This window comes from Alosa pseudoharengus, unplaced genomic scaffold, assembly GCF_046254945.1.
Source record: "Alosa pseudoharengus isolate Yale_2024_CS ecotype anadromous, Long Island Sound unplaced genomic scaffold, YU_APseudo_1.1 YU_APseudo_1.1_scf_3, whole genome shotgun sequence".
Taxonomy (NCBI): domain Eukaryota; kingdom Metazoa; phylum Chordata; class Actinopteri; order Clupeiformes; family Clupeidae; genus Alosa; species Alosa pseudoharengus.
Genome location: NW_027468718.1, coordinates 40,227,737 through 40,251,212, shown reverse-complemented (window position 1 = coordinate 40,251,212; position 23,476 = coordinate 40,227,737). Strand labels below are relative to the sequence as shown.

At 43.3% G+C, this 23,476-nt stretch overlaps 2 protein-coding genes across 4 annotated transcripts in view; one reads left to right on the top strand and one right to left on the bottom strand.

Moving 5' to 3' along the window:
* The window catches only part of LOC143100776 (hyccin 2-like), a 68,445-nt gene extending 57,331 nt beyond the window's left edge, over positions 1-11,114 (top strand). For 2 of the 3 annotated variants that reach the window (XM_076264248.1, XM_076264247.1), the window contains 3 exons: positions 1,449-1,605; positions 2,722-2,862; positions 6,004-11,114. In XM_076264248.1, the coding sequence (XP_076120363.1) occupies positions 1,449-1,605; positions 2,722-2,862; positions 6,004-6,860 (1,155 nt within the window). In that variant the 3' untranslated portion in view covers positions 6,861-11,114. The remainder of the gene's footprint in view (positions 1-1,448; positions 1,606-2,721; positions 2,863-6,003) is intronic. The other variant, XM_076264249.1, reaches the window with a different exon arrangement.
* Positions 11,115-18,700: 7,586 nt separating this feature from the next.
* Positions 18,701-23,254, bottom strand: LOC143099781 (uncharacterized). The gene is made up of 5 exons (XM_076262705.1): positions 23,164-23,254; positions 22,471-22,827; positions 22,016-22,169; positions 21,796-21,923; positions 18,701-21,705 (listed from the first exon to the last, which is right to left on the bottom strand). Exons 1-5 carry the CDS (start codon positions 23,188-23,190, stop codon positions 21,373-21,375), a joined length of 999 nt encoding a protein of 332 aa, XP_076118820.1. The 5' UTR covers positions 23,191-23,254; the 3' UTR covers positions 18,701-21,372.
* Positions 23,255-23,476: the final 222 nt, after the last annotated feature.

Here is a 23,476-nt window from a genome sequence, read left to right as displayed (position 1 = left end):
TGCGGTTTTCATACTCAGAAATCTGCAGTTTGACACTTGAAGTAATGCAGTTTTTTTTTTTTTTTTGTAAGGGTCTGGTTGTGCTAGTAGCTTACTGACTGACTGTTCTTCACCTGTGTGTCTGTAGGCTACTTGCCAAAGACATAAGTTATGAACTGGCTCCCCTGATTCTCTTATATATTATTTCAATATTTCTTCAAACGTAGACTATTTTAAACAATCATTTTAATACTTCATATAGGCCTAATTTACGATGTGCATATTGTCCATGCAGCACAGCGAATCAAAGTTAATACAGGCTACTTTCCAATTTGCATACGTTCAGTTGTTGGCTATCTATAACTAAAGTTGACTGAAATATTGTAAAACAATTTAGTTCTTTTAAAATGTATGGGAAGAGTGAAATCACCTATTAGTTTAGATGGGTCCTCGCATGTTTCTGCTGAAAAACTGCTAACCGAGCTGCACGTTAATATGAACGCATTTTAAAGATGCGGTTATTTTTAATGCCAGTCGCCCGCATTAAAAAAAACGACATATGCGATTATATTTCACAACTTTACGAAGTACTGTGACTGGGAAAGGCCGGCAAGCAAGCCACAGACAGATCAGGGGATTCACGTCCCTGTTAGGTAGGCCTAGGCTAGGCCAGCAACAGAGATGGATGTTGGAGAGATTCATGTTGACATCAAACCATGGAACGAGCGCAAGTTTACCCGACTGCTGTTCCCGCTGTTCGCCATTCTCGTGACGTTTCTTCCGTTTTTCATGCCCTGAATGGTAATTCGGTTTCATGTTCATCTTCTTAATGTAAAGCACTGTCGCTATAACTGTATACTTGTCTGTCACTATAGCTTGACTCCAGGAGAGACAGGGAAGGGGGCCTTCATTAACTTGCGGGGCCCTACGCAACTTGCGTAGTGTGCGTATAGGGAGAACCGGCCCTGAGTAAAGTGTTACCGAATGTACTTCTAAAACTGAGTTCCGGTCCTTAACTTGATACAAAAGTTAAAGTAGCTGCGTTTCGACATTGCTTGGTAACCATTCAGATAGAGGAAATATATTTCTTGGCGGAAGAATGGTTATCTATGAATAAATCGTTACATTTCTCGTTGCTTTGCCTTTACTTTATGAAACTTTGCCAGGTATTTATAGCAACAGTTTTAGAAAAGCAATAAGCCACTCGAGTCCGTAGGTTACGCTGATTCTACAACAGCTAAGGGGGGTTTTAGGGGGTCCGCTAGCGCGTCGTGCCTAACAACACCCCTTAGCTGTTGTAGAATCGGCGTAAACTACGGCCTCTCGGGGCTTATTGCTTAAATTAACCCTCACTATCCTATTCATTACATCTTGGGTGTGTGTATATGTGAGTTGGCCTCTGACCCGTGTGTGTGTGTGTGTGTGTGTGTGTGTGTGTGTGTGTGTGTGTGTGTGTGTGTGATCCTCAGCTGGGGAATGCCATGAAGCGCTCGCTGCCTGACTGCGCTCCCGGCGACTCACAGGGACGAAAGGTCCTGCAGGTGGAGGTGACCCCAACGGTCAGCCGCATCTCCCGCTCCGCCATCACCGCCGCCTCCATCCGCCGACACCGCTGGAAGAGAGAGGGTGAGGGGACACACGCATGTGTACACACACACACACACACACACACACACACACACACACACACACACACACACACACAGATACACACATACCTACACACACACACACACACACACACACACACTGATACACACATACCAACACACACACGCACATACACAGTCACACACACATTCAATCATATACATATTTGGTCAAATATTCCATATAGCAAATTTGTTTTATTGGCACATTTCCCACAGCAGTTTAATCACCCTAACTCACACCGTAATGAATATACTGTAAATAAATTCTAATATAACTGCTTCTGCAACATATTTTTTACCCAAGCTGAAGTTGCTGCAGTGCCTGATCTTCTGTGCTAAGCTGATGAGGTTGCAGATTGTCTCAAATGTATTTTGGTAAACTGCAAAAGGGGGGGGGGGGGGGTTTGCTGGGCAGCTGTGAAGCCAGTGAAGCGTAAGGAACTGAAATTAGCGCTCATGGTCGCATGGTCGGATGATGACCAGGCATCAACGCTTCTCTTGGATGGCGCTCATGGCATTGCCGCATCACAAAACACATCACAGTAGACATTTAAACGCTGTCTTTTTTGGCACCCTCCCTCTCTCTTTCCCTCCCTCCCTCCCTTTCTTTCTCTCTCCCTCCCTCCCTCCCTTTCTCTCTCTCTCTCCACTCACTCTTTCTCTCTCTGCTGGAAAAGACATGTTTTTTCAGTGTTGTGTGTCATTTCCTGTTTTGACGGCCTCATTAGATGATGCTCTTTGTTGTGTCTTGTAATGACAGCAGTAATGTTTCAGCTGCCGTTCTGTTGCCATCTCTTTCTCTCTCGTTATCTCTCAATCTCTGTGTCTGTGTTGTGCTATTGAACTGTTCAACATTGTCCTTTAAAGGAATCAACATCAGCCCTGCTGCTTTGTTTGTACTGCTTGCTGAAAAGTGTGTGTGGGTGTGTGTGCGTGTGTGTGTGGGTGTGTGTGTGGGTGTGTGTGTGTGCAGGCGCGTGCTCTATATTGATGAGATCCTTCAAAAAAGCTGTTCTGTGCTGTTGCCACCATCACTAAGGCCTCCCGTGTCGTGTCGTCCCTGTTGTGTTGTGTTGTTGTTGACTCCCAGATTGTTTTGACTACTCCACTGACGACGAGCTCACCCTCACCATCCCGCCCCGCCGACACACCGCCCACCAGGACCCACCAGCGGCCAATCAGGATCGAGGAGGGCGGGGTCACGTCAACATTCTCGCGGTCACTCACGAGGGTAGGCGGGGCGGTGGGGGTCAGACACCAATAAGCAGGGAGAGGATTGGCGAAGGGGAGAGCCCTACCCCTCTCCAACCTCTCCCCACAGATACCCCTGCTTCATTTGAGAGGTGTACCTGTGCCAATACCGGGGCTGCACTAACTTCATCTGGTTCCTTTACATTAGCTGCTAACAATGCAACTCCCCCAATCCTACGACCCCAATTTCCTTCTCTTGTTGTAGCTGCGTCCTCTTCGACAGGACTCGAAGGCCAATTAACAGCTGTTTTATTCTGGGTTTGGGGCGAGATGTAGGCCAGAGACCCTCTGCATGGAACCTTATTTCCCCCCTTCCCCTCTCCATTACGTCATTACTTTCGACCTCAAGCCTGTCTTGTGTCATCTGCTTCAGGAGCAACGCCCATTGTCACTAACTGAGCATGCTCGACAGTCTACTCTTCAGGCAACTGTCGCTCACATGAACCCTATATTATGTACTAAGAGGAGAAATAGATCCCTGAACCCCCCCAAAAAGAAATTTCATTCAACTGTTTGACTCTGAGCTGCCCCCGGTGGTGGGTTTAGGAACCTCCAGAGGGCAGCTGCCTGTGTATGTGTCTGGCCATCTGAGTGTGCTCAGACAAGCACACCCCACCCATGGGAGTAGCAGCCATTTTGATTTCCATCAACTCCTTTCACACTCTAGGTTGATATGAAGCTTTTCTTTTTCTCTCTCTTTTTTTTTCTTGAGCATGCTGAGTGAGTGAGAAGTAGCCCCCCCTGCCCCCTCTCCCCTGCCAGAGGGTGGATTGCCATGCCTTCACGCATGTGCATGCAGACACAAGCTCGAGCTCCGCAAGTAACAAACTCCAAAGAGGATAAAAGAAAACACCACCCACGGGATGTCTCCATTCTGCCCCCTGATCTTTTGACCCCCCCCCCCCTTTCTGCGCCAGCACTGCTTATCTTCCTGGCCCATCATCAGCGTTAGATTGGCTCCATTGTCTTTGGACGGCGCCGTCAGACGTCTGGTTGTCTCCGCGGACGGCCCGTCCCCTCTGGACTTGCGCCTGCGGCAGGACATTCACCTGAGGGCAGAATAGGAAGCGGGGGGGGGCTTGTAAATCCCATGGTCGCTCCGACTGTTCGCTCACCTCTGTCTCAACTCATTCAAGTCATGAAGCCATTAGACAACCTGGCCCCTTTTAATTAACAGATTCAAATTGGCAGGATATGACCAAAGAGATTTATAGATCTGTTGTACACAGTTAAACACAGTCAATATTTGCATCGGTTGTTTTTGGATAGAGCCTATGTTGTTAGCTAGTTGTTGACTCGTACTCTAAAACTGTCTGCTTAGTTACTATAATTTTTCCACTGCATGTTGTCAGCATGATTCTCTTCTCATGACACAGATATACTATTAATCCAATATACTATATCTCCATGGTCAGTCACTATACACTATACATTAACAATAGGGTGTTCTATAAGTAACTCTTGGTTGGATCAAAACTAGACAAGATCTTGTTAGAAGATGACCGACCTCACCTCACCCGTGTTGTTTCCATTGTTAGCCTGTAGTTTGGGGCGTGTGTGTGTGTGTGTGTGTGTGTGTGTGTGTGTGTGTGTGTGTGTGTGTGTGTGTGTGTGTGTGTGACTGAATCTGGAGATGGGCCAACCTGACAGGTGGCTCTTGCGTCGAGCTGCTCTTTCCTCCACCTAATTGGCAGCAGGAGCCCAGTCAGTCAGTTTGGCAGGAGGCCATTAGTGCTGGGGTACTTACCATGTGCATGCCTTCCTCTTTCATTCCACTCTTTCTTTTATTTCTTATCTCTCTGTATTTCTCTTCTCTTCCACATTTTCTTTTTTGGGCTCTGCCCCCCCCCCCCCTGCTTGATGGAGGACTGCGGTCCAGTGACCCACTTTTCAGCCTGCTTTCCAAACGCTGCATGACGAGCGAGAGGAACCTGTGTAGCTGTTTGTTTGATGTTCTGTCCAAAGTGTTCAGTGTCCTCTCTGTTCTGTTTTGACTCAACCTTGTCTTCTCTCTCTCTCTCTCTCTCTCTCTCTCTCTCTCTCTCTCTCTCTCTCTCCCTCCCTCTTGTTTCCCACTTACCAGCTTTCGACACAGGAGACTGCACTTGGATTTTAAATGTGTTTGTGTTTTGTATTTCCTGAGAATGTCACATGCAGAAGAACAGCCGTTTTTTTTTTTTATTTTTTTTTTTTTAGACATACTGTAGTCCAGTTATTTGTACCGCCACTATCATCACCCTGTTGGGCTGTCCCACTAAATTGTCGCCAAATGAAGGCGAGTCTCCCTACGTCCCTGGTGGAGATTTTCCCTATTAAACACCATTATTGTCCATTGACATTTAAGTACTCATTCTGTGCCGGGAGAATTAACAGCGGTAAAAGCGACCTGCTTTCAGACAGAGATAAAAGTTCATCAGCACGAGCCGAGGAGAAAATTGCGTGAAGATTGAGTTTTATGTAGAGACGCCCTCCCAGCTCTCCCTGGACAGTCAACATCCAAGGTCGCGCTTTATTTTGTCAGAGAGAATAATTGCATTAAAAGGCCACGCTGATGAAACCGCCAGATTGCTGTGTGAACATTGTCGTCACCAGAGGTCCCTGCTCAGTGATTTTGCAGAGTCTATTTTTAGCTCAATTGGATCTTTTTTCCCCCCCTCCTTGCCTGTGAACTGATTTTTTATGTTTCGCACCAAAAACCCCACTGTTAAGGCAGATAGTAATTAGATAACATGATGGAAGTGCTATTCCTCAGTGGGTTACTGCCGGGAAGTTGTAGTGTCTGGTATTAACCCTGTAGCTGCCAGCGCCGAATACTCACATTTGCACAGTGCATTTGTGCGCTCTGATTCGCTGCTCGAAATAGCTTGTGCTTTTAGAGAGGGTTTAGACATGACCGAACTAAATTCTGAGTAGTTTTTGAAAGGGCAATTTCAGGCGTGAAACAACACATACTCTCTAAAGTCTAGAAGAGCTGAAGAGAAGGGCACAAATCTCACAGCCCTACCAGCGGTGTCGATGCTCTCCACTTAATCCCTTGTTTCCTCTGCTCTTTCTCTCCCTCTCTCTGCCTCCCCCTCTCCCTCCTGCTCCTTACCTTCCGTCTTCTCCTGGTCCTCCTCAGATGCGGACGGGATGAGCGGCGGCGAGGAGTCCTTCAACCTCAACGACCCGGACGAGGGCTTCTCGTCGGGCGCGTCCAACAGCAGCCAACCCAGCGCGCCCAAGCCCATCGCCAGCAGCGGCAGCACCCGCAACAGTGGAGGTGGCGGAGGAGGAGGGGTCACCCGCGGCAGCCAGAAGAGCAGCGGCGGCAGCAGCATGAAGAAGAGCATGATGAGCCGCCTGTCCCGGGACAAGCCCCCGCCAGAGAAACACAAGGAGCCTCCCACCACCGCCACCATCGTTGTCCAAATGGCGGCGCCGGTTGAGCCCCTGCCGCCTCCACGGCGACACCACCAGCAGCAGCAGCTGCTCCAGCAGACGCCGTCTCCGTCCCCCCCCACGCCCCAGCCTGTGCACCTGACCCCCGCCGCCTCTCCTCCCACCCCTGCACAGCGGTCATCCGCGTCGTCGTCACCCCCACCGCCACCACTGCTGACGGTGGACGACCCCGTTGAGCTGGACGGCATCGAGCTGAGCCTCATCCAGCGGCAGCCGAGCCTGCCCTCGGCCGGACGCGCCCGCGCCCGCACGGCCAGCACCTCGTCCAGTCGCTCCCTGGACTGCACGGACACCAGCCTGAACGGGAGCAGCGCGGGCGGGGGTGCGGGCGGCATCGGGGGCTCTCTGGGCGCAGGAGTGGACGGTGGTGGAGGCGGGTCTGCGTCCGGGGCAGGCCATCGCCACTCCACCATCAGCTTGCAGGAGGAGCACCTGGCTGGGCAGAGGGGCCGCCAGGAGCTGCTGCCGCCCGGAGCTCCGCTCACCAAGCAGTCCCGCTCGCCCAGCTTCAACATGCAGATCATATCGCAAGTGTAGCGCTCCCCATACACACACACACACACACACACACACACACACGTCAGCAGACAGACCTGCACCTATTTACCATCACAACAACTGCAACTACTATGACGACTACTTTTCCTCCTCCTCCTCCTCCTCGTCCTTTCCCTAATGTCCTTCCTCAGCCTCCTCTTCACTCGTGGCTCCGTCATACAGGCTGCCTCGCTGCCAGTCTGGGGTGCCAGGAGTGGAGTTTCGCCTGCCTGCTGGAGAGGAGAGGTGCTGTGGAGGGTGAGGGAGTGAGGGGGATTGGGTGGAGGTGCAGGATTTGGTGGAGGCGCAGTAGAGGCTGATGGCTGCCTCTGTGTGGGCCTCAGGTCACGCATGTGTTTTTAAACATCTCAAAACAAATCATAATTTTAAAAAATATATAAAAAGGCTCTGTGCCCAATGCTGCCCTCTGGTGGAGGCCTGTGTAAGCACAACACTGAGGAAAGCCATCCTGGCGCTACAGCGCCCCCCTAGTCTACCTACTCTACCTAGTCTTGTTCGCTGGATGGAGTACCCCAACGTCCTTGGACCAAACTCAGCATTCCATGTCTACAGGAGGAAAAAAAAACAGAGACTCTCTGAGTATGAAGAGTTGAAGATGTGTTCAGCAATTGGAAAAAAATACTGTGGGTTTCGGATGTAATATTTTCAGAAAGAATTCAGTTACTGTTCCACGCATATAGTTTATATTTTGTAAGCCAATCAGCAATAAGAATTCATGTTTGTTCATCTAAGAGAGTGAATCACTGTAGTGTGTCATGCCTACCTGTTGATCCTTGGGTGACGTGCAATCTATCAATTGTTATACGTTTTTGTTAAATGTTTATTACTTTTACCAGAAACAGCTGGACTAGCACACAGGAGCCTTGACAACATTGTAAAAACTCTTTTGAATATATTATTTTGTGTTTCGCTTTGGAGTTTGCTTATTTCCGGAAACCGACTAGACAAATCAAAACTGAAATTTTACACTTGTCAACAAACTTTAATTTAATTTTAAGTAATTTATGAAGTTTGTGTGTGTGGGGGGGTTGTTTGTTTTCCTTCAGAGATATTATTTTATCGGCTTACGGTCTTGAATCAGCTGTGTAATCACAACTGGAATTTCTATCCTTGTCCTTGTGCAGAATATCTGTATTGAGAAAGTGAAAGACAAAGGCGACTTTTTTTTTTTTTTGTATGTTCTCTGTTGCCAGCTTTGCGAGTGTGATTGAACTTCTGGAGACACATGTCGTCTGGTGTGCGGACTGTAAAATTAAAGGCTCCGTGCTGTAGCTGTCCGAGTGGCTCTAAGAGAATGCTGGTAGAGAACGCTACTTGACTGAAGTGACCCTAAGGCCTGTTTAGCTGTTGTCCTGTTATCCTGAAACAGTATGGTTACACTGTAGAGTCTTGTGTTTGTTGGTTCTATCAAAAGAAACTGTGTGTGTGTGCGTGTACACCATGTAACATGGACTTGTTTTCTTGTCTCATGGCCCTTCTTGGGTCCGTTAGTTCTCCAGTCAGAGAAGCAATCATCCAGTGTTTGGTGACCAGTTTCACCCGACGGCTCACACGTTGTTCTACCTCATCTTCTTCACTGTCTGCCACTCTATACCAGACTCACAACACACAATCTCCAGCAGCTACAAGTGGTTTGGGCCGGTCAGTCGGTCAATCAGTCACTCAGTCTTTGTGAGGGTAGTGGAGGGAGGCCCTAGGTTACCCCGCCAAGCTCAAGGAAGACCTGTAGTGGCGTGCTATTCCTCTCCTAGCCCTAGTCTACAGGAACTCCAGAGGTTAGTGGCCAGTAAGTCAATTAGGGGCCAGTAAGGGACCAGTAGTAGGTCTATTCTAGCCTCACACCTGTCTAAGGCATGGGTTGCCATAGGCCCACTTGGGCTAAATTGATATGGTCATTGAGGGGATTGTTTCATTTTTGTCCAAGAGCAAAGAGTTTTACTTCTCATTTGGCGGTGGTCCAGTTTTATTTGTGTTACTGATTAGCTTTTTATTATTATTCATTTTGGAAATCGCTAGTTGCTTTATTATTTTGAATTAGAGAAGCTTGCCTAGTTATGTCGGTGAAATGTCTTATAGACAGATGTTGAATGGAAGCTAATGTTGCTTGTAATGTTTCTCCATGTGGAATGGGTATCGTATTCGTGGATCGGTTCAGGGTTGGACTCCTGTCTATAGCCTTGTTGTGCTCAGAGTAATGTTGGGTCTTACTGCAGGCTCCTCTTAATGTCTTATTTTTTGCCAAATGTGCCAAGGCAGAAGGCCCCCGTAGGGAAGACGTGCCCATGCTTGTGTCTTAAGCTGAAGGTCAAATTAAAGCTGGTCCTTAGTGTCTTTTTGAGATGTAGGTCTTATTTCAGAGAGATAAATGAACGGGGTTTGTTAAAGCTCATAAGGAGTTGTCCAAGATTAACTGCTTCAATCTGTCCAGGCATTATTTCAAACCATACTTGTCTTGTCATTTCATGACGTCATGGGTAATGTGTGTGTACATGGGTAATGTGTACATGTTTGTGATGTGTCCATGTTTTCAGAATTAACACAAGCCTTCATGTGACTGAAATATAGTGTGTCAAACTGAAAATATGAAAATATTCTTCTTTTTTTTTTTTTTTTTTGGGTTGTGACATGAAGTGCTACAGCCTGAGGGGCCGTCTCCCTTTAAAGTTATGGTTTGACCATATCGGATATATTTGTCATTTCATACCTCTGCAAATCTCCACAATTTGTCTGCCCCCAAATCATTCAAGGAAAGGCTATTCCAGGTGTCCATGCCTGGTCCAACTGAGGATTAAAAAATCTCTTGACTGGAGAGACCAAACTAGTGCAGCTCAGGATTCACTTAATGCAAGACTGCTTGAATCATCATGCACTTGATGGTGCAGGAACATGTGCATACGTGTATAACATTTCCTGATTCTCTTTAGTCAAACTGCCCCAGGGTCAAGGTCATCAAGGGTCAAGGTCATCAAGGCCCCAGTGTCCCCTTGCAACCCCCCATTGTCTCTGTTGTATGGGGCGGGCTGTAGGGGGGCACCTGCCAGTCCTGTTTGTGGAGAAGCTTATTACTTCCTAATTTCAAATACATCTCTGCAATGTTGTCATCTATATTGCTGGTGGAGTAACCAAGGATTTAACACTGTAAGACCAAACAGCTAGACGTGGGTGTGTGTATCTGTGTGTGTCTGTCTTTTTGTCTAGACAGTGTTGTTTCGTCTCAATAGTGTGTGTCTAGTTCTTCATTTTGATTTGTCTCGTGTGATATTGAGAGTGTGGGCGTCGTCCTCATATGATGCACTTTATCCAATCCTCAGCCCACTCTGTTGTCATGTGACCAATGTTGACATGCTGAATCAGACACTTACACACACACACATCCACATCTAGGATTTTTTTGTTCATTTGTTTTTGTCCCATACAACAAATCTTTTTATGGCTGGAGTTGCAGGGTAGTGAGGTGTCTGCTGTGTAATGTTCACATTTATCTCCCTCTTCATTTCAAACCAAATATCCACATGTTGGACCATCTCAGGATTGTCACGCTGATTTCACCACACAGTAACTTCGACCTTCAACAGAAATCCCTTCTCTTTTTTCCCCCCGTTTCACATCACAGGTGATTTCTATGCAATGTTTTCAAATTTATTTGTCCGTATGTTATTGTCTGTGTGGATCAAAAGAATGAACATATGCAGAAGCGAGAAAGAAATTAACTAGTGACCATTGAGACTTGCAAAAAAGATAGCCATGTCAGGCCCTTACTGTTGGAGAACTGAAGGTCAGAGTTGCTGCTCCCAGATTGAAGAGTGGGGTTCCTAGGACAAGCTTGTGTCTCAGTCCAATGAATAACCATTCCCTGTTTTTCTTAGGCCACATCCTTTTAAAGATACGTTGGCTAGCCATGCTATGGGTGGTTCTGGTCAGTTGGACTCTCAGAATGCACATGCATGGTCCTGGTCTGTGTGTGGCCTCATTGTTCTGGTTGGGTCTGACCGCATGAGTCCATGATTTAAAAATAAATAAATAGATGTAAAGGTCCAATTCTAAGACTGTAAACAGAGCAACTCAAAGATGTGAAACACTGTACTATTGATGTTGTAAATGGGACGGAAAAGAATATTTTAAATCTGTAAATAAACAAATGTACAAAAGAGTGTGAGACAATATAAAGTTCAGTCTGCAATGCAGAGAAAAATGAATATGTATATTGGTGAATAAATCTTGTGCTGTAAAGGATATCTGGCTCTGTGTGAAGTTTTTTTCACTTCTAATGTATTTTTCAGTTTGCAAAATTACCCATTCAAATGTCTCAATCAAAATTAGATAGATAGATAGATAGATAGATACTTTATTGATCCCTAGGGGAAATTCAAAAAAATAATTACCCATTCAAATGGCTTGGAGTGTAGTGTTTTTAGCAGTGGAGGTAAAATGTACCTGCTTGCCATCTAATGTGCATCAAAGACCACTGGCCTGCCATCTAGTGGTCTTTGATGCTCCATACAGTACATGCAAGAAAATAGGACTTGGACACATGACCTTTCATATAAATTATAGCACATCTGTAACTTCCATTTCAAATAAGAGGGTAGATAAAAGTATTCAGTATAGTAGTACTTCCATTTATCTCAGAGTTAATTACAGTCTGGCGTGACAAAATAGAAGGCAATCCTGAAATATACAAGAACTGTAATAAGCAAACATGTTGTATGGCTGACGGTTATCTATTTTATCAGTGAAGTTCATACCCTCAGCATCATAAAACCACAACTGTTTATCGTATAGAATATTCCGGTCATTAGGTAGAAGTTCCTTCTAACAAGCAGAAAGGTCAGGTGTAAATGCCTCTTTGTGATATCAGGAGCTGAGAATGGGAGCGCAACTCTGTGAAAGGCTAACTGCCTCATGCCTGCACAGACTCCAGACCCTCACAATCCTCTGCCATTTACAGCAACCTAGTAGACTCCTACACTGACATAGTGGCTAATTATGGTTTAATATTGGCTTATGAATGCAGGTCAAAATCATTTTAGGACTTGCAGGAAATTATGGCAGCATGGATTTGCACGCTTTCTGAAGGGGAGGGCTCTGTGACTGTGCGGTCTCACTTCAGTTGAATATGTCCTCTGACTGCAATAGAACCCTATGAATTTGGGAAATGAATCCCATCTAGTCATCTAAACGAAAATAAAGTAATCTAAATGATGACATTTTTTAACATAAATGTTGGTTTTGATCAAAACAATTACTTTATGTCCCTATAAGACTATTTATTTTCCAAGGTGGACACTATAACAATATTACCATGATAGCATCACTTACAATACAAAATACAGTTAAATTTGTATTATGTTTGTAGATTTGTAATGAGATAAAGAAAAATGGGATTTTACAGCATTTTCCACATTTGCGCATTGTTATATGGTAACAATTTACCAACTACCCCCCTTTAATTTTTTTTGTAAGTAAAGGTGATAATTTATGCAACAGAGGGCTAGGGCCCAAGGGGGAAAAGGGCCCTTGAAAAGTCTTGAATATATTTTATTTTTCCTGAATATTTTCATTTCCAAATCAAATGCCATTTTGATAAGAAGAAATGTAAAGTAAACTTGTAAAGTGTATTTGCTGAATAACTTGGTTGATTGCCTGACTGAATTTTGTATAAAGACTGTCTAAGGTCACACCCACCCCTTGCTAAAGCGCAAAATATTCCACCTGCAGGATAATAGGTAGGCTATTCATTTTGTCAAATTGATGAAGATGTTTTCTTAAGTTGCTTGTGTTTTGTCTATTTGCAAGTGTTTTGTCGATTTGCATGTGTTGTCGCAAGTGCTGCGTGATATCATTTTGCTGCTGCGCCCATGGTACGTTCGCAGATGTGACCCTGCAAGGCGAAACTGCTTTGCACATGGTGCTATTTTGAGAAAATCTACATAAACAAATGTACGGGTTAAAATGTCGAATTTCACGTTTTCACACAATTCGACATACAGTCTACACTTTCATATTGTGAACAAATTTCACGGAAAAACATTTTGACTGTTAAACTGACTTTATTTAGGTGAAGATTCAACACATTAGCAGTCATTCCCTTTGTCCACGCCGCTATAAGGTTTTACGGTAGAGCTAAAATTTACTCAATGTGTTGGCTCTCTATCATTCTTGGCAGATGTAACCGAATATGAATGTGAAAGACGGTCAAAAGCACTAACTTTTAGAAATATCCCGGCGTCATTTTAGGGACCAGGAGAAGTTTTCCATTGACGTAGCGCATTTTAAAAGTACACACAATCTGTGTACACAGAACTTCCTCTCCCCTTAGGGACTGTACGATATTTAGCGGGGGGAGGGCCGGTCGCCAGACGATCGGGTTAAACATTTTCTGCCTGGCCCTCCCCCCTGGTCAAATTTTTTTTCCCAGGGGCCTCCCCCCGGCTCAAAAAAAATTCTCCTAGGCCCTCCCCCCTACGTGAATCAAATAAAACTGGTCGGAAAATGACGTTTACAAGGTTAAAACGGCCAGCAAATGTCATAAGCACACATACACACACACGGGGCTACAAACCAGTGTTGCGCGTGTTTGGTCACAAGCGGCCCGCGGTCGCCCGATATTTTAATCAACCCGACCGCAACTCGGACCGCGAATATTAATTAGGACAAAATTATACCCGACCCGCGATCCGACCCGCTTATTTACAAAATGTGTGCTTTTGGTTATAGCCTGCGTCCATTTCTATAAAACAAACTAATTTATTTGCGAAACTTTATGCAGTAGAACTACACGCAGGCATGCAGGACATAATGTTTGCGCAGGAGAGAGAATGAGAATAAGAGCGCAAGCACGCACGCAACCACCAAGGATTAGAACAGTATAAGATTTGGCCATGGACATACTTCTTTCGAAAATAGAAATGGGGAGGCAAGGTAGGCAAGAGAGATACATTGCTGGTCAAAACGTTAGCGTAAGAACTGGTTTAAAATGCTGAATGAAGCACAAAGCTTTACTAAAGCACATCCACTGTTTAAAGTTACAAACACAACAAACTAAGGTAACTTTTATGCATGCGCGAACCTATACATACCGGTAGATATGGCTGTGTAGTCTGTGCCATAAGATTTATTCCTGCAGGCTGCCCGTTTCGGCTGTCATACTTTTAAATGGCTTCGCAAGAAGGCCTACATAGACCATAACTTGTACTACTGTCATCTTCTTTAAGAACTTTTCCCAATATTTCCCATAGCCTATATCGCTTTTCCTGAAGGGGTGTCTTTATTATTTTAACTCGCGTCTTCAGCTTCTTTACTGTTGACTTACTGTATTGATGCTTTACTGTATTGATGCTAGCCTTCTCGTGATATTTTAAGTAGGCCTATTTGTAGAACATATATATTTAATTAATTTTAACTGACCCGCCCGCAAATGACCCGAATATCATTAAAATATTTGGTTTATGACTCATAACCGCGGGTGACCTGCAAGCTTATGAGGGGAGTTGTGGGAGATTCAGGTAGGGTTGCGACTTTTTGGACTCGCCCACTCTGTCAAAGAGACGTGAATCATGTTTTGGCCTACAAACCTTTTAAAATATCGAAAATGGATCATTGATCAGGGGAAAAAAATATCATGGATCAGGAAAAAATAATTTTCCTCGGCCCTCCCCCCAGGCCAAAAAAATTCTCCTGGGCCTTCCCCTAAGACTTAAAAAAATTCTCTTAGGCCCTCCCCCCCCTGACGACCGGCCCTCCCCCCCGATAAATATCGTACAGTCCCTTACTTCCCCCGAAATACATTAATTATATTCTATAGTGACACATGACCGTCCCAAGTATTAACTAGGGGGCAGAAAAAGACACTCACTGCACGGTTGATGAAACTGCACATAGTCAGTCATCCGCTTCAAAGTCATGCTACCATTAGGCTAATAATTACTGTGCCCTCACACTGGTGACATGAAAAAAAAAAAAAAACCGAAGGTAAAAAAAAAAAAAATACTGAGAAAAGGTATGTACTTGGGACAAACATTGACTAGGTTTGCGAGATCTTGAGTTTGTTTTGCGAGATCTCGAGTTTCTTTGGCAAGATATTTGCGAGATATTGACTTTCTTTTGCGAGATATTGAGTTTGTTTTGTGAGATCTCGAGTTTCTTTTGCGAGATATTGACTTTCTTTTGCGAGATATTGAGTTTGTTTTGCGAGATCTCGAGTTTCTTTTGCGAGATATTGACTTTCTTTTGCGAGATCTCGAGTTTCTTTTGCGAGATATTGACTTTCTTTTGTGAGATCTCGCAAATCCATCAATGCAGAAGCACAAACGTTCTGGAGAGCTTCAGTCACTGAAATTACGTTGCAGTGCCTTGTTTTGCCAGCATGCGGCGAACAAGAGCAAAACTAACGGGCTTCGCGCATAAATGCAGGCCAGGCTGCAGTGTCATTGTCGGCGAAATCACTGAAAGAGACGCAACGGGAAGCAACGGGAGCAACAGCACCGGCCCGGTCTGGAGGGGGGGGGGGGGGGCAGAAAAATAAATAATCAAATAAATGCTTTCTGTGGTGATTCTGCATTAAGTGTGCATTCATCGATGTGTCTCACTTACCAGCTTAAAGCGTTGTTGCTTGTTGTTTCTGGCAGTTTCCCTATTGGCTGATAACGATTTATTTTTAAAAATGTATCAAAAGTTAGGCTCCCCGGTAGTAGGACGTTAGACGTGACCTGTCAAGATGTGAGATTGAGAGATTCTGTTCTCGGTAGCGTAGCCAGAAATGTTCAAATGGGTGGCCATACAAACATTAATCATAGGCATGTTATATTTATGTGGAATTTATTGAAGGCATTTGATCATAGCTGACAAATTACGCAAAAACATTTCCAACTGGAGCAAAACAATGAATGTAGCTTCAGTGCGTCACACGAAACACAATTGATTGACCATATTGGACAACTTCAAAGCCTTATCATAGGCATGTTACATTCATGACATGAAAAGTGGAATTTATTGTACAAAAATGACACATTATGCTGTGGGCTAAACATTTTAAACTTGCGCAAAACTGCATGAACCCAGCATCGGTGCGTTGCATAAATTAAAACACAAATTGAAGCAACAGCTTGACCATCGGACAATCCTACTGCAAAGCCTTTTCATAGGCATGCAGCGTTTATGACATAAAAAGTGGAATATTGAACGCATTTCATCACACCTGACAATTACGGAGCTGCCGGCTGTAGCCTACGCGATTTTATTGATTCTTGAACTATCAGCGCAGTGTTGACTTGCGCGTCTTTTTTAGATGGTGGACGTAAACGAAGGAAAGCCTAATTAACGGGCAAGACTGACAAGTAAACAGGCCTGGCCGCGGCTACGCGTATGCTTGGTAGGCAAAACTAGTGGGAAAATGGCTGTAAATAAATTTGGTAGCCAGAAAAAAGAACATAAACAGAGGATAGAAAATACAAAAAAGGAGGGAGAGAACGCAAAGAAGGTATGGTTCTTGGCTTCACATTCGGGCAATAGACGAGTTCGAGGATACGGTAGGACAATGATGACATTAATACAGTAGCCCGCTGTGGCATGGTCGCTTGCAATTGTATGGTTCATCTATATTATTTTAACTAATTGATCTGAATTGCTTGATGTTTCTCCTGGTAGCCTGTGCTCGCCTGTGCTGCGTGCGTATACCTAGACCATAATGGCTGTTGCGGTCGTGGGCTTGTTGCTCCCCGGCACAGAATAACGTAGAACCGGCCCTGTCTAAAATCAAAAGACTATCACTGTGCGTGTGTGCCGGTAACGTTAACTTCTGGTCTTGACTCACTGCAGAATGCTAAACAAGTTAAAGAAAGGGAAACGAAACTTCATATTTTTAAAGCCTCTGAAATCAAATTGACTATTGAAATCGAGGTTTAGGATGGAGTGATGTGTAGGAGCGATGACGCCCCCCCCTCGGCTTTTTTCACAAATCGCACCCTGACTAGGTTGGCTTGTCAGTCAGTGTGGAACGCAACCTCAGACCAACGCAGATGCCAAAATAAGGAACTGCAACCTAATTCCAGTGGCTAAAGCTCTCCGGAACATTTCTAGTAGTTCTCATAATGCATTGATGGATTTGTGAGACTGGCAAAAGAAAGTCAAGATCTCGCAAAAGAAACTCGAGATCTCGCAAAACAAACTCGAGATCTCGCAAAACAAACTCAAGATCTCGCAAACCTAGTCAGTGTTTGTCCCAAGTACATACCTTTTCTCAGTTTTTTTGTTTTTTTTTACCTTCGGTTTTTTTTTTTTTTTTCATGTCACCTCACGGGCTCCGTACTACTATAGCACGTGACAATTTACTTAAAAAGGTGATTTTCTCCTCTTCTGGCATATCGTGACGGGAGAACCATTCCAACTTTGGATGCGGTTATCTTAGCGATACTTTTTGCAGTAGGCTACCCTCGATATACATATCATTGGAAAACTTAGTTTATGGCCATTCATGTGAGCACAATAACTTAATTTTCTAAATTTTACCAAAGCGACTGGTTTCGCCTTGCAGGGTCACATATGAGCGTAATTCCCCAAATGGTGGAGTATCCCTTTAAGTGGGGTGATTATTTATGCAAACACTTATTTTGCATTATATATTTTTAATGAATTAACATTGTTTTGTAGAAATCTAGAGGGAATATTTGTAAAATGATTGTAAAAAAAGGCCAAATTAAATTGATTAAGATTTAATTTATAAAAGCAGTAAAAGGGGAAATATCCAAGGGGGTGAATACTTTTTATAGGCACTATACATAATACAGTATCCTACCCCGCTTAATGGGGATTACACAGGACTGTTCCTGGATTAAGGAGAACATCAAGAAGGAGTGCTGCTTCTACGTGCAGGCTGAGAGGTGGGTCCATCTGTCCGGTCTGGTCTGCAGGCTTTGACCTTGTGTATGTTTTGGTGAGAAGAAGTCTATTCAAGTCCATGGCTGGCTGTGTAACCTATGTTTAAGTCAAAAGCTACACACTGCAGTATTGGTCTTGATGTGGTCTCCCATGACCAAGGCCAGTAGTTGTATGGGAGACCACATCAAGTGACACTCAAATGTAGCCTACTGCTGCCGCTAGTGTTCTCTAAATCATTTTAAATCATCATAAAAACTCAATACAATGTATTTGCTTGATTTTTGAGCACTCTGAGCAGTGTTTCGAAACACTTGGCTTTGAAAGCTTAACACTGATTCGGGACGTCAGTTTCAAGCGTCACATCCCTACTGTGCACGTACGTGTCTGTGTGAGCACGAGTGTGGTCTGAGTCATGTCTATTTGCATGAGCATGCAAATCTGGGGCCTCATTTATAAAGCGTTCTTACACTCTAAACATGAATGTGTTAAAAACAACACAACATTTGTTGAATTTCAACACATCAATGAGTTCTCTTTGGGACAACACAACTTGTGTTAATGGTGACACAGATGATGTGTAAGCATACGGACACATAAGTTGTGTCAATATAGTGACACAAGGATGTGTAATAATGTGTCATTTTAACACAGTTATGTGTTACGTGTGAAAATGCTATTTACACATTAGTGTGCTCGGAATTCCAGTTATCCAACACAATTATGTGTCATTCCACAATGTTAATCAATATGAATAAAGATGAAGATCCAAGTTGAAAAATACTTTGGAATGTTTATTTTTCATATGTCAACATTAACATTGCCTTCAAGTTATTCATAAAAATGCCTATCTAGGCTTAATACAAAACATTTTAACATTTTTAACCCTCCTGCCCCCCCCCCCACCCCCCAACCCAACCCAGGAGGACAGCAGGTCCCTTAAAAAAGTTAATCACTTACTCACAGGAAAAGCATTCATAAAATTCAGTTGAGAACACATAGCAGATAATACAATACACACAAGATATAGTCCAAAACATATGCGGAATATAACCTTAGTTTCGGCTTACTTTAAAATTTAAACTTTTTTAAAGAAGGTTAATCACTCAAAAAAGAAACTTAAATAACTTTGTATCGAGGACTAACATATACTTTGTTTCCTTTGAAAGGTTTCTGAAAGTCAAGTGGTCGAAAGTCTAGCAAATCATCAGGAATTTTCACCACTTTGAAGTCTTCACTTTTTTCAACACAAAATGCATAAAAATGATCGTCAAAAAAATCTACATGCACAATATTCACAAATGCTAGAAGGGTCCCATTGTCTACCTGAGGGAAGAGGTGAACAATTTCTCCAAACACTGGCTCATTACATTTCTTTTCAATGACTACTAGAGTTCCTGTTCTGTACGTCTGTCCCCACACACTAACAGTATGAGAGATACTCATTGTCTCTGAAAAGAAATCCAGCTTTAACCTTAGGATGTCAACAAGTTGATCACTTTTTGGTAATGATCTTAGAATAACTGGAAACGCATTTGGAACACACATTTGGTTCTCAAGTGGTTGGCCAAACCTCCAATAATGCATTTGCTGAACCTGGTTTTTGTATGCCAGAGTCTTTGACACATTTTTAAAATTACACACAACATGTGCCTGCCTCTTGAGTGGGTTATGCTTCGCCTCGAATCTCATGCACCAAAGTCTAGATAATGGCCCAAATTGGACCAGCATGCTAGGATAATGTACCATAAAATGGTGTTTAGGAATGAGTTTTTTTCCTGTATACAATTCTTTGAACAGCCTATGATGGTCTATGATCAGCTGTTTTAAATATACAGCAAGACCTGTGCTTACAATAGGAGCAAAGATGATGTTGCATATTTCGCGTAACAATATAAATAGTTGCCAGTGTAGACTACCTGGATTAACCAAGTCTCCAAGAAGGAAAGGTAAGATCTGTAGCAAACACCACATTTGTGCTGCAGTTTGTCTGACTGCAGTCTCAGATGTCTTCAAATTTAGGATGATGCTGGGTTTGTTTTTGTCATTTGAATACCCATAGTCAAAGTTCATTATTCTGTCATTTAACTGTTCTAGGGACAACAGTTTTTCCTCATAAATGTACTGTCTGAGTAAAAGTTTCACCTCTAAAGGTGCAACTCCCTCCAGGACATCGTGCATTATATCAACTCCCACATTTTCTGTGACATGGAAATACTTCAAAGTATTTAAACATGAATCTTGTTTGATTCCGGTCATAGATCCTTCGTCTAAAGCAACATGCTGTTGGTAATTTTCTTTGTTTCGCCTTTCAATCTCATCTTCATCAAAAACATTTTGAGCCATGTTTTTATCAACAAGGCAAAAATGGCAAAACTTGTTCGCAGAAAAGCTTTCCAAGTAGCCACACAATGAGTGACACGCTAGGTTGTCACCTGTAAACAGGCACACCGTTCCATACAACAAGTGCAACTCTCCTTTCATCTCAAGCTCTAAACCATAGCATTCCAAAAATCTTATATCTTCTAAAAGGGGTTCAAATATCTTAGCAAAACCGTATGTTTCTCTGTCAATTGAATTGAACAAAAGGCAGAGATGAATGTTACCCAGGCTTGAATTGAACTTCGGTGGCAAGTTTCGTAAGGAGAAATAAACAGCGCCCATTTTATGGATTTTGGTTTTTGAGCCCAGAGGGTTAGTTGTCTCCAGATCATCAAAATATAACTGTATCTGAAGGGCATTTGGATCCTTGTTGTATAAGACATGTCTGGCAAAGTGAGCGCCATCGCAGTAGTCACGCATCTTTCCATCAGTACTCTTATGAGAGTCCAAATATAACGACTGCAATCGCTCATTACAGAAAATGAATTTCAGAGTCTCAAGAATGGAAATATACTGAAAGGTATTAGCTGTTAGTAATTGTTTGACTAACCCACCTCTTCTAGTGGTGTCAGCTCTATGGCCTAGGAAGACCTCTGTTGGCTTCACAAGTGAGTATTCACTCTCAAAATATTTAGTCATTTTGTATGGGTTATTAAAATCATCAAAAACATTTCGAGCACTTTCAAATTCCTTCATCCGTGACACAACACCCTCATTGTCCTCTGATATTGACAAAGTTCTCAGCAATGACATAGTAGATTGTTGAAGGCTATATGTTGTTCTGTCCAACAGTTCTTTAGTGCAAGTTACACTCCTTTGTACATCACTTAAAGTTGTATTTGAGGCAGAGTACATCTGAGCAACATAAGTAGCTGCATAACTAGTCAGTGAAGGACCTCTGTATGTGTCTGTATTTGTGGCATCAGATACTGTATCATCTGCATCATCAGATACTGCAGTGTCTGATATAAGACCTGCTTCTGTGAAGTTATTTGTTGTTATGTGATCTGAAGTGTGGTCAGACAAACTGCTTGCATTATCAGATGAATGCTCTCTTGAAAGATGTTTTGACAATGAATTAAGATTATGGTACGCTGGCAGCCATTTTGACTGCAGATAAGAGTATAGTTCTGACTATCAGATAAACAATGTACAATGCGGAGATGCCAGCGAAGTTTCCTGATCTCACCAGGAACTGGCTGTTTGCACACAGGGCAAATATACATACTGACATTCTTTAAGCCAAAGCCTGGACTTTCCCAAGGAGTTCCAAAACTTTGGGTCGTCTAACAGTCTTTGTCACTGGCAAGTCATAAATGTGTTCAAAAAACATGAAAACTGATGCAAGCTGAGCAGGATAAGCAACGTTGCATACCCAGTAGAACTTGAAGAGCTTGTCCAAAGCACAGGTTAAGCTGTCATCATGCAGTGGAATTGTGACTCTGTCATTTCTGGAAACAATGACGAACTGTCGTGCTGGGCTCGTCAGATGGCCGATGCAGACAAGCTCTGGCTGCGTCCTTGAAGACCCCTCATCATAAGTGCATATGGAGGAGATGCTCGTCCCATGCTGAAATAAAGTGTACACATTTATTATACACATCATTCTGACCTGGAGCCTATTCATTATGTTCCTTCATGGTGCACGTACACTACATACCGGCACAAAGTTGATCAGGAAAGAAATGGCCGACTTCACACTGCATCGGGTTGAGGCTGATCCCCTTCCTGACGCAGTTGGTGGAAGTAGGTGAGTCAGAATCTGTAATGTACTGTAGCATACCTCATCTATTTGAAGGACATAAGCAAAAAGTTAAATATGCCAAATACGTTTACACAAAAAGCAGAGGCAAAGCATTCAAAAAATGAAAATTGTTTACCATCATTCTGGTCTCCAGCCTGATCAAGTAAGGAGAACACGACTCCCTTCTCTAGAGCAGCAATCTTCCTCAATTTGGGGATGAATGATGACTCCCACCTCCTAATGAGCAGCTCTGCCTTCCCGTTGAACATTTTCACAAACTCTGCATCCAGCTGATACAGGAAACATAGGAAAACAAGTTTAATTGGGTAGCCATACATTTTCCTCAGAGGTCTTCACACAGTATCACCACATCCCCTGTCCTTACGCTCTCATATTGACTGAGGAAAACATGCTAAGAAAACCATTAACGGGAAAACACAGGAAACCTCAGAGTGGGAAACAGAACAGGACACCTCACCTAAAACTAAAGACATAAATGTTGTTTACACACAAGAAGAAAGTTTACCCCAATCAAGCTTGCTTTACAAGAAAAGCAAAGAACAAGTACATATCAATAAAGAAAAGACTCACCAGACTCGGGACGTCTATAAACCGAGGATACTGTTGGACAATGTCTGCAACAGTCGGAGACTGGGTGCTGATCCAATTTCGGCGATGGCTGAAAGTTTTCTCCATTGCAGTCTTTATTGGTCCCATGTTCTCTGATGATGGTTTCATCCTTTTGATGATTGACAACCATTCACTAATTTCTTTATCATCTAATGGCTGCACTGTAGATGGCTGCACTGTAGATGGCTGAGCCAACGCAGCATTACAACCCAATTTTCTCTTGTGGTAGCGTCGCTGGCCCTCTTCTAGGCTTCGTCTGATATTTCGTAGCCTCATTTCTATGAATCCCGTATGTGACAAAGGGTCATAGAAATGTTCCTATTAAAAAAAAAAAATAATAATAATATATATACTGTTCACTTGCTAGTACACGTTTCAGCTAATTCAATGCTTTATGCTTCCCATTTTGGCACTTTGAACTTAATCCTTCTTGGAGTCTCATTTGCACTTTATCCTGACAGTTGCCAACAATATGTATATTCAAGAAGCATGGCGACTACTACTGCTACTTCTGTGGGATTTCATTATATCCTCTTGTACAAACAAGAAATCCTAAGTATTTCTCATGCAGTGCAGCTAAAAACCAGAAAATACTGACTAAACTAAACCTCCATCAGAGAGAGTATACTTCACCAATTTTAAATCAATACTTACAAATCCTTCACCATCTCCACAGACCATCACTTTCAGTGACGGGAAGAGTGTTGTCAATGATTTTGCCAAAAACAGTTTCTCTGGTCCAGAGGGATAACTGTAGAGCAAAACAAATGATTTAACGACAAGTCCATCACCACTGGACTTTATTTACACATTTCATGTGCAGATGATCCAATTTAGTTGAATAGACGTGGATAAAAAGAACAAAAGGGAAAATAATGTACATCAAAACAATGAATATCTATAACTTACAATCCATGTTTCTCGACTAGGTCACTGACACTTATGTTTACAAGCTTTCTTCTGGTAC